The 10,924-nt window shown below is 39.3% G+C and overlaps 1 protein-coding gene across 1 annotated transcript; it reads left to right on the top strand.

The window, feature by feature from the left end:
* The first annotated feature begins 258 nt into the window (after positions 1 to 258).
* On the top strand, positions 259 to 10,269 carry LOC139947100 (heterogeneous nuclear ribonucleoprotein R-like). Its single transcript, XM_071944941.1, has 10 exons — positions 259 to 408; positions 2,024 to 2,235; positions 2,895 to 3,139; positions 3,615 to 3,722; positions 3,994 to 4,170; positions 4,601 to 4,736; positions 6,756 to 6,958; positions 7,864 to 8,013; positions 8,538 to 8,671; positions 8,785 to 10,269. Exons 2-10 carry the CDS (start codon positions 2,037 to 2,039, stop codon positions 9,386 to 9,388), a joined length of 1,956 nt encoding a protein of 651 aa, XP_071801042.1. The 5' UTR covers positions 259 to 408; positions 2,024 to 2,036; the 3' UTR covers positions 9,389 to 10,269.
* The last annotated feature ends 655 nt before the right edge of the window (positions 10,270 to 10,924 follow it).

Genomic DNA, 10,924 nt, shown 5'->3' with positions numbered 1-10,924 from the left:
CAAAATAGTTATAACTTTCTTTCAGGTTGAGAGGTTTGGGCTAAAAATGGCAACTTGCTTTATGCTGCATTCAGTACCCTCTCAGTACCCTCTCAACTACGTCGATGACTGACGTCTTGGGACCAAGACTAGAAAAGCTTCAGCTCAATCAACTCGCCCCATACACATTCCCGGGAAACCCGTCACATGGGCTTTGTTATTACAATAAAAGCACTGGTATTATGCTTCCCGTACCTTGATATCAGCGTAACAGCCTATCGGGTACCAGCGTCGTTTTGACGCCATCTATTTGATGCATTATGCATTTTCAATGAGCAAAGCATGCGCGTCGGTCTTTTTCTATCAAGGGGTTAAAAATCCATGTGACAATCCCAACAAACCACAGTATTTTATCCATTTTTACAGCTGGTAAGTTGAATGTACTAAATGTATGCAGTCTGTATATATCTATTTTTATTTACGGTCTTGCTTTGATATATTTTAATGTGTAATGTGTTGTGGTTTTTGTGATATTTTGGTGCATTTTAACGTTCAAATGTTCAATCATTTTTAAAACTGGAAAGCACCCGCGTAAGTCAATAGGTCATCAGTGGCCGTCACACATTTTGTTTTACTTGTTATTTCTTATCATGAATTTTCGTCATATCGTATTTCCATAGTGATTATTGTTCTCTGCTACGCAGGTACTAACAGTTCGTTGTACTTAAACTACGTTTCTTGATTTTCTAACCATGAATATTATTGTGTGGAAATGTATGGTTTATTTTTTAAATGCCGGTGCTTTCTTTTGTGAACAAAGAAACCTGAATGCTCGACACAGGCACAGTAGTCGTGTGTGTGGTGTGGTACGGCAGGCAGGCTGTTGTGCTTTGTTTGTTGGCAATGAGTCAAATGTTGTTTATGTTATTGTTATTGGTGTATCATTTATGACAATTGTCAGAACTGACTTTCCTCCCCTCGTCGATCATGCCAGAAAATTTTTTATTTTGAATCCTGCCACACTTTTTTCACGCAATTTTACGAAAAGGAATAGTGCCTATCTTCTTCTTTTTTAAAGTTAAGATTAAGGTACTACATAAGATTTATTGCAATAACCCCTGACTGATTTTGCTGAATTGGCCAACGTGCCGTTCGGCAATTCAGAAAAATCAGTCGGGCGGTAATTGCAATAAACCCTATATGACATGAGTATTCTATTTCAGAAGCATGATTTTAATAAATTTAAAATTAAATATTTACAAAATTACATGAACATCAAAATTCAAATGTAATCGTATAATAATTAATAATTTTAAATATGAATAAATAACACTGCTTTTTTAGCTTTATTAACCAACCTAGCTTGTAATTTGTATTCAAATTTTTTATTTTCAAATGTACGTAAATTTGAATTTTCTTTACCTTCTTTGTCAATGTCATTCTTATCAATATCTGTCAAGAATTGTATATTTTCTAAAAAATAGGCCTATGCCTTATCTATTTCAGACTTAAATTCAAATCTTGTGCGAGTTTTATAATATTCATTTAGACCAGCATAATCTTGTTCATTAATAAGCCCATTCGCTATTTCAGCTGCGCATGTCCATTACTGCTGACAACGCAATTTGTTTATCTCCCGTGACCTTTTGACAATACCCTAGTTTATTGTCAAAAGGTCACGGGAGATAAACAAATTGCGTTGTCAGCAGTAACGGACATGCGCAGCTGCAATAGCGAATAGGCTTATTGACAATACAACAACTGCAGCTCTTGTGAATAAAACCACGTCCATCGGAGTGAAGCTCTGTGATAATGTAGTAAGGAAAAAGAATGTTTTCAAGAACAGCTGGGATAACTTTCCGTATGGCGCCACCACTTTTTCACTCATTTTTACAAAAAGGGATATCTCATTGAGGTAAATTAGATACTATATTATTTCATATCGAATGAAAAAGTGGTGGCGCCATACGGAAACTTTTCCCAGAGCTGTGGTTTTGAATAAAGCCTTTGCATTGCATTTACAATTCATACTTTTTGTTTTCAGCATTTGATTAACCATGGCGGAATCCAACGGAGACCAACTTCCTGAGGACCAGCAAATGGATGAGGAGGTGCAGGGAGAGACCCCTGCTGGGGACGAGCCCATGGAGACAGAAACATACGTAAGGACAGACAACTTCGACAAATATCTCGGCATGGGCTTCACAGAAAAGGTTGCTGAGAAGCTTGACCAAATCATCACAGAGTTATCAGGGCGTAAGTAGCCATGTGAAAAATTTATATAGAAATGTGTCAAGATTTGTTCTTTGTAAGAGAAATATCAGCTCCCAAAATAAACCTTTGTCCCCAATCCAAAAGGCATTGTGGGATCAGAAAAAGGGGCTTTGTAATCCCCCTTTCCCTTTCCACAGTACCTTTTGGCAAAATCAGTTGGGCGAGAATCGCGATAAGGTCTATGGAGCAGACAAGATATTGTAATGATGATGTCCTTAGGTTTTTACTGCACCTTTTCCTTCGATGCTTTTTAAAGTTTTTTCTAAAAATGTAACGTTTTATATAGAATTGAACTTGTTCGTGTGTGTTTTCATCTTTAATCTTTGTTTACAACTGACATGTTATTTTTGTCTGTAGTGTATCTTTGTAAATAAAGCCTTTTTAAATTGTTAATTGCATGGAGGGATCTGTGATCAACAATGCGCTATATGAATGTTGTTTTATTATAGTTATTATTTATAATATAAGTAGGGTAGATGGACTTGGCTGTCAATTCAAACAATTCCTCCTTCAGTACAAACAAATACCGTATCCATTTATAGGAAATGGAGGGAAGGGGATTAAGGGAAGGATCCGGAAAAAAAGCGGGAAAACTTAATTGCAGCCAATCAAAGTTATTAATATTTTTAATGTCTTCACAGAGGGCTTACTGGAGGATGATAAGCTAGACGACAGGGCGCTGGAAGCTCTGAAGGAGCTCGGGGATGATAGTTCTCTTGCTGTCCTCAAGAAGTTCAGCTCAAGCAACCTCACACATGTCAACAACAAGAGTGCATTCATCTGTGGCGTCATCAAAACATTCAGACAGAAGGGCAGGCGGACTGGCGGTGCTGGCGGCGCCGCAGCAGCTGCTGAAAACTCGGGGCCAGATGAGGCCAAAATAAAGGTAAATAAAAGAACGAGTCGCATTCCCTAAATTCTGGTTCAGGCCCGATTTTCTATCAATGTGAAATACAATACCATTCATTCTTTTTTTAATTTTTAATAATTAGTCATTGTTTTTCTGTTTATTGATTAATTTTAGTACTTTTGAATAGCCAGGTTCGACCTTTGCCTATTCCTATTATTTAATTACTCTATTATTTAAATTAATTCTTCTTTTTTTCAATGTTTTTATTTGCATTGTCAACTCTTATATTCTTCCTTAGAACTCCCATGAGTTTTTCAGAGGTTCATGAAGTTCATGTTTTGTTTATTTATCTGCATGTTTTATATCTGTAAAGTCTGACATTTTAAGGGGCTTTTGACCTATATAAATACTGTTAATTATTGAAGATCAGCAAGTTTTATGATTGAACCTAGGAAGGTTTGCAGTCCGTGCTGTTGATTTATATTAAGTTTATGCTTTTTATTCTGAATAGGAAATGCTTGAGAAGACAGGCTACTCCCTCGATGTCACAACCGGACAGAGGAAGTATGGAGGACCACCCCCAGACTGGGAAGGGGAAACCCCTGGCACTGGATGTGAGGTAAGCATTCAAGTAGTTGTACCATTTCAAAGTTGATTCAATTAATCTATTGGACGTTTCTGTATCTTGCCACCGCTTTTTCTTTGCCAAGATCCCCAAAGACACAATTGAGGATGTTTTTTGTTTTGTGTTTTTTTTTAAATATACTGCTGGTTGTAGATTGCTTTCCTTTGTCGGTGCATTTGAGAAACCTTATTCAATTTATTAAATCATGAACTAGGATTACTTAATAATATTTGAAACAACTTTCTTCAAAATTCCTCTTCACCAGGTATTCATCGGCAAGATCCCCAAAGACACATTTGAGGATGTCTTGGTCCCCCTCATTGAGAAGTGCGGCAGGATCTACGACTTGAGGCTCATGATGGACCCCATGTCTGGTTTGAACAGAGGCTATGCCTTCACTACGTTCTGCGACAAGGAAGGCGCAAATGAATGCGTAAAACAGGTCGGTAAAATCTGTAGGAACTTATGTGTTGTACTAGAGATTGTTTGACTGTTTTGGCTTTTAAATTTCATACTCAATTAGAAAGTTGCGTGTCTGTTTATAACAGGAATGTTGTTATAAGAGGCACTACAAATGAGATTTGGGACTTCAGAATGTACTCCGCATAAGTAGAGCCTCTTCTTTACAGTGCTCTTTATAACGAGAGCCGACTGTACACGTTTCACTGATCATGCATGATTCTGACACTTATCCATGGATAAAGCTGTTGTATGTGTACATGTATGGGCAAGTGAGAGTAATGAGTTTATGAATGGTATGGAAAATACAATCAATACTTCTGCATTTCGTTATCTTCTTAACTCAACATTGTAATTTTATTTGTAGATATTCGAAACAGTTTTTAATTGTCTCAAAATGTTTTTCTTTATAGCTGAATGGTCACAAGATCAAAGAAGGCTGGCAGATCAACTGCAACATCTCAATCCCAAAGAGCCGCCTGTTTGTGGGATCAGTACCCAAGAACAAGTCCAAGAAGGAGATCCAAGAAGAGTTTGCCAATGCAACGCGTAAGTACTAACGTCCGTCGATATCGGTTTTTTCCCATTACCGATATATCGAAAATTTAATATCGAGTATACTCGATATATCGAGTGTTTCCCGCGCACAAGATGAAGCCTAAAAACAGCACTTGGTATACTCATGGCGAGTAGAAATATATATACCGTAGACTGACAGTTTAATAGGGTTACATTTAAACCTGTTTTTGGGGGCCCCGACCTTGTTTGTAGTTCAAAAATTTCAAATTGCGTAGTCCCGCGCCCCGATTATTTCTGGTTTTACAACAAAGTATGATCGCCGCTACCGCTGGCTTGGCCAATATTGGTGAACGCTCACCACAATTCTCGATTCGTGATTGGCCATGATTGACCGTCTCAAAACGACACAGAGCCTTTGTGAGTTGCGTGACTTGCCGACATTAAGGTGTCAGTTGCCGATGCACTGACGTAAAAGTGTCAATCACGTTGTCCGACGGGCGCGCGGGCGGGCGGCTTTGGGTTGAGATCTTTGGTACGATGTGGAAAAAAAAATTGGTGCGACAGGCCCGCTGTTGTGGAGAGTGAAGTGTGTTAGGGGAGCGCGGCGCTTCAAACTTTGTCAACACTAAATGAATTAGTTACTAAACTTTTTGAGAGTCTAATGCCCTTCAAAATAACGACAATTCACGGCAATATTATTAGATACATAATAAATGTCCGCTGGTATGTTACACTACTTTTACGGTTGAAAATGGTTGAGATAATCATCCAAAAAAATCACGAGAAAGTCCCGCAAAACACAGACCTACCACTCCGCGCTCACAATATACAACGCAAGCAGCATGATGCAGTCACATAGTCTCCAATAAAGGCTCGTAGCACTTGGCAGTCTATAGTAAAGGCATTAAAATTGAATGCGAGAAAGCCCTCTATTGTCGAAATAACGCAGTGCATCACGCGATACCGCCTTGAAAAAAGACTGCACGTGTCTGTGCATGCTTGGGCAAACGGGTTTTCCCCCCGAATTGCAATAACCACACACGCTGGTGTGCACGCTTAAACCGTACAACAGCAAAGTCTTCGCTGGTACGCACGCAATAGCCGCCGACAGCGTGGTCTGCGAAGCATATAGTTCCTCGGAAGTGTAAGCTTGTTTACGAAAACAACAACGTGTAGGCTTTATTTGACCAAAATGACGCCATTATGATACCTTGGATTGATAGAAAGATTATTTTACTGTATAACGTAAGATTGTTTTCTTCCTTGTTTTGTTATGTCTTGTTGATTCGGGGAAGTTTTTGCGGGGTATTTTTGCAAACCAGCGGTGGTTTCTTGTGAGGTTTTACCGTGCGCTCGCCGCGGAGTTGTGAACTTCTGCGACGGGCCAGCGGCTGATGGCGAAAACACAAAGAACAAGCAGACATACTTGGTTGTAAAACGTATTTTATTTAATAGAGCAACTCGAAATTATGAAATTACATAACGACGACGGCTTTTCCAATACTCAAACACAGATTTCTTTTAAATAATCGGACACTCTTTTGGTATTTTCGATATCATTTAGGAACATCGAATTTTTCAAAACATCGAAATTTTTCGATATATCGAAAATCCGATATTACGATATGATTATAAAAGTGACATCGGCGATTTCGATGTCAAAAAAATATCGAGTTTTTGAGTATTTTCGATATATCGACGGACGTTAGTAAGTACTCAGTTAAAAAGCACAAACTACAATCCCGGCCAAAATTGCTTGGGCCACCCGTTCGCAACGTTACAATTAACATTCACTGTCCACATCCCCCGTGACAATAGACAATCTATACCCCGTCCCCCTGCTCAATGTTAATGGGAGTTCAGAAGACCGCACAATTAGGGGTCTGCGCGCCTGTCGAGATATGGCCGAGATTGTAGGAGGCAATTAATATATGGATCTTTTGTTAATCAAGATAGTCGCTTGTTTTCGAGGAAAGGTATCACAAAAGATTTGTTTTTCTTCTTAACCAGAGACAATTTCTCAAGTGCCGTTTTATTTGTTTTCCTCAGCTGGTCTTACCGATGTCATCATCTACCACGGAGAAGATAAGTCTAAGAATCGTGGCTTTGCTTTCCTGGAATACGACAGCCATCGATCTGCTAATGCTGCCCGTCGTTCTTTGATGAGCGGCAAAGTTAGGGTTTGGAGCGCCATGGTCACGGTAGACTGGGCTGATCCCATCTCAGAACCAGATGAGGAGACTATGGCTAAGGTATGTGCAAGAAAAAGTGTGATTAAATGACCTGAAAAGTCCTTTAATAATATATTTCAAATTTTTTCCTGATGGCCAGATATCACGCCTGCTTATATTTCACTCGGAGGGAATTTTCTCCATTGCTTCCCCTGGTCATTAACTTTGTTTCAATAGAAAATTATAATTTCCTCATAGAGTTGATGTCCTTCTACAAAGAGAACATGCCTCAGTGCTCTTCACTAATAAGAGAAAATGTCTTGGTGCCCTTTACCAAGGAGAAAATGCCTTGGTTAGTCCTAGCCTTGGTGCTACCAAGGAGAAAATGCCTCGGTACCCTTTACCAAGGAGAAAATGTCTTGGTGTCCTTGCCCTTTCAAAAATGAAGCATCAGCCTGAAGATATCTTCTATTTTGTCCTGTTCCAAACTAATTCGGAGATGAATAGTTTCCCTTGCGGTTTATTATTACAGTTGCAGAATTGTCATCACATTTGCTGTTAATGCTAACTGCTAATTGAAATGTGTCATGTTTTAATAGGTTCTTGACTTGTAAGGGTTTATATTTTGGTTCTCTCTAATGTATTAATCCAACCAGAGCCTGTTTATATGTATTGTGTTACTTAGCCTTTGAGAAAAGCTCAAAACATCAAGCTATTGACTATTGTTTGCGATGTTAAGGTTTTTAAAAAATTTATTTATTCACTTAATTTTAAGTTATTTCTTAACATTTTGTTTTAGGCCTACTTACGTATCTGTTTGTTTAATATTGTATATTTAATACTGTAAATATATGTATTTGATTACTTCTTTATTTCTCTTGTAGTACTAGCTCCTATGTAATTTTGCTTTGTTTGTCTTAGTTAAACAAATAATAATCATAATGGTGTTCGTTAGACTGATCGCATGGTGGGTTTGTTTATTTCAGGTGAAGGTTGTTTACATCCGTAACCTCTCCCCAGAGGCCACTGAGGAGAACATCAAGGAGCACTTTGAGGCGTACGGTGCAGTAGAGAAGGTGAAGAAGATGAAAGACTACTGCTTCATTCACTACACGGAGAGGGAAAGCGCTGTCAAGGTAAGAGAGAAATGCCTTGAAAACTTTTACTAATCTCGCTTGCGGGTAACGGAAGCCTGCATGGGGGAAACTGAAGCCTGCACGGAGGCGATTACCTCCATCTCCTTGTTCATTGCCTTCATGCCCTTGAAACACTCAAGTAGAAATTTTTTAATTTCCTTATAGGATGCCCTTTACCAAGGAGAAAATGCTCTGGTGCCCTTGCCCTTTAAAAAAAACCATACAGGCCTGTGAACAGTTATATTCATGAATGATTACGCGGACAAAATTTATTTCTTGAGATTGTTGTACCATTTGATATATTTGTCAGTGAGATAGTGAAGGAGATATGTTGAATGCTTGTGAAGAAGTTTGTGTTCAGCCTAACAATTCTTTGCTTGTACTACTTGGTGCATCTTGAATTACCTTTTGGCAAATGAGAAGTGTTCCTTGTTTAATTGGCTCCATATGTACAGACGCCAGATCGTGTCAACTTGCAAAAAAATGGGCACAATTACATGGTTTATGTTTGATTTAACGTACAGGCTATTGAAGAGATGAATGGTAAATCATTCCAAGGAACGGACATTGAGGCTTCACTTGCCAAACCACCTCAGGAAAACAAGAAGAAGAAGGAGAGACAGATGAAGCAGAGCTACCAAGGAGGTGGAGGAGGAAGGTAAGGTTCAAGAGCTTTTTTGTACATCGGTCTTGAGGATTCCAGAGTGAGGCCTCCCGTCTCTGTAAGAGATGTCAGTCCGTCAGTTCAAAACATATTTTGTTTGGTTCTAGGTACTATGATGATTACTATGGCGGACAAATGCGTGGAGGTCGTGGAGCAAGGGGACCTCGTGGTGGACGGGGATTTGACCGTGGAGATCGTGGCTATCGGGATTTCGGTTATGGTGGTGGTTATGATGATGGTTACTATGGCGGTTACCCTGGTGGCTATGACGACCCCTACGACTACGGATACTTTGATCGTGGGTACGACGGTGGCTTTGGGTATGGTGGACGTGGACAGGGTGTAGGACCCCGTGGACGTGGCGGACAACGAGGTGGACGTGGTGGCATGGGTAGTCCACGTGGTGGACCAGGAGGCCGAGGTGGACCCAGGGGGCGTGGTGGCAACCGTGGTGGTCAGCAGCAGCAACGTGGTGGACGTGGTGGTGGTCCCCGAGGGGGTCGTGGTGGAAACCGAGGCGGGAACGTCGGAGGCAAGAGGAAATTCGAGGGGCAGCAGTCTGCTGATACCAAGCGACGTAACACCCAGGGAGGCTGGGGTGTCCAACCCATTGCCCAGCAGCCTCTGGGTGACTTCTCATCAGGGTATGACTACAACCAGAGTTATGGAGAGCAATCGTGGTCACAGGATAACTACGGGTCAGGCTTCTAGACATCCTTGACCTGACCTGACCCGACCCGACCTGACCATCGATCTGTCTGTGGAAGGCGTTGCCATTCTAATACCTTTTCAACCAAGCCTATGCCAAGGTGAATAAAACAAAAATCACTTCAAAAACTGGCTTCCCCCTGTACCATAAAGTCCAACGGCTGTTTCCAACCAAAATGAATATCAAAGAAAAAAACACTTGTAAATATCCGAACTGGTTTGACATCCTATCTGGCCGCCACCTGAGTCACCACTGTGAAAAAGAGAACTCAAACTAATGAATAAAAGTGAACTCATAAACATTTCTGTCGAATTGACATTATTAATAGCAGAAGAGAAACAAAAAAAAGGGTCAAACAAATATTTTTACATGGTGAAAATGTCAAGAAGAAAAAAAATAAGTGTAGTTATCGTTTCTGTCAACAGTGATGTTCAATGTGAGTATATATCAAAATTATTAAAACGCACTTGTACCTTTAAAATCACAGTTATGAGTTATGGGGAAAATGCGCAAAAAGGTTTACAGCCATGTATTGGAACTTCAAAGTCTGGAGCACGATTTAAAGATAGTTTTCCGCGACTTTGAACAATTTAATTGTGAAAGGATTTTAATCATAGTAAAAAAAAAATGTTTTTTAGCTTAGATCTAAATTTCTCGTGCTCTTTTTATATCTTAAATTCTTGTCATGTGGCTCAGCTCAATTTTTTTCTAGAAATGTTAATGTGTTTTTCTTAGATGTCGTACCGGAACCATGTATGTTTATTTTTTATTATTATGAACATTATTCTTTTTTCATTTTTTGAAAAAGACTAAGCTTCAAGTGGAAAACAAAATAAAAGGACTTGGCTAATTAGTTCAGAATTTCTTGTGCAGAAAATAAAAATTTGCAAAATTGTCTCTGTCATTTGATTACTTTTCGAATTTGAACCACCAGCCAGTTGGTGAAGCTAAACACAATAAAGAAAATTCTGCAATGTACAAAAAAGGAAACAATGGCCACTAAGCCCCATTTACTATATTTCTTTTCTGAGTTTGTCTGTGGTAAGTATTAGATAAGAAATGTGTTTGGTTTTATGGTGAGCGGTAAGTATTCTAGAATATCTAACGCATTTTGTTTTCCCAGAAAGATCCCTTTTCCACCATTGTGGACCAAGCTTAATGTGGAATACCTTTCCTTCACATGATCAAATCCGACACTATACAAATTCTTTGCAATGAATTACCTTGCTTGTAAGAAACGTGAAGCTGTTGGCAAATACTTTGGGACATACATTCAGCTTGCCTTTCCAATAAAAATGAGACAAAAATCTTCTCTGGACATGATAACTCAAGCCCAACTTGATTCAAGCAACGTTTTAAAAATAGATCTTAAGTTGTTTGTTCTTGCATGAGAAAGCAATTAACATTTTCTGTTTAGCCATACCCCGTTCTTTTCCCAGACCCCTCGCATCTTCATTCTGACGATCATTTGTGTCAGACTAAGCCACATTATCACCTTTTTATTTTTCTTATGTAACCTTGGTCTGTTTACACCCATT

Source organism: Asterias amurensis, chromosome 14 (assembly GCF_032118995.1).
Source record: "Asterias amurensis chromosome 14, ASM3211899v1".
Classification (NCBI taxonomy): domain Eukaryota; kingdom Metazoa; phylum Echinodermata; class Asteroidea; order Forcipulatida; family Asteriidae; genus Asterias; species Asterias amurensis.
This window is presented reverse-complemented; position numbering and strand designations above follow the sequence as displayed.

What these genes read in the sequence shown, in the direction of transcription:
- LOC139947100 (XM_071944941.1), top strand. Translation starts at nt 2,037, where the DNA reads ATGGCGGAATCCAACGGAGACCAACTTCCTGAGGACCAGCAAATGGAT. An exon ending in AGAGGGAAAGCGCTGTCAAG is followed by an intron (nt 8,014 to 8,537) that starts GTAAGAGAGAAA and finishes TTTAACGTACAG; the next exon opens with GCTATTGAAGAGATGAATGG. An exon ending in CAAGGAGGTGGAGGAGGAAG is followed by an intron (nt 8,672 to 8,784) that starts GTAAGGTTCAAG and finishes GTTTGGTTCTAG; the next exon opens with GTACTATGATGATTACTATG.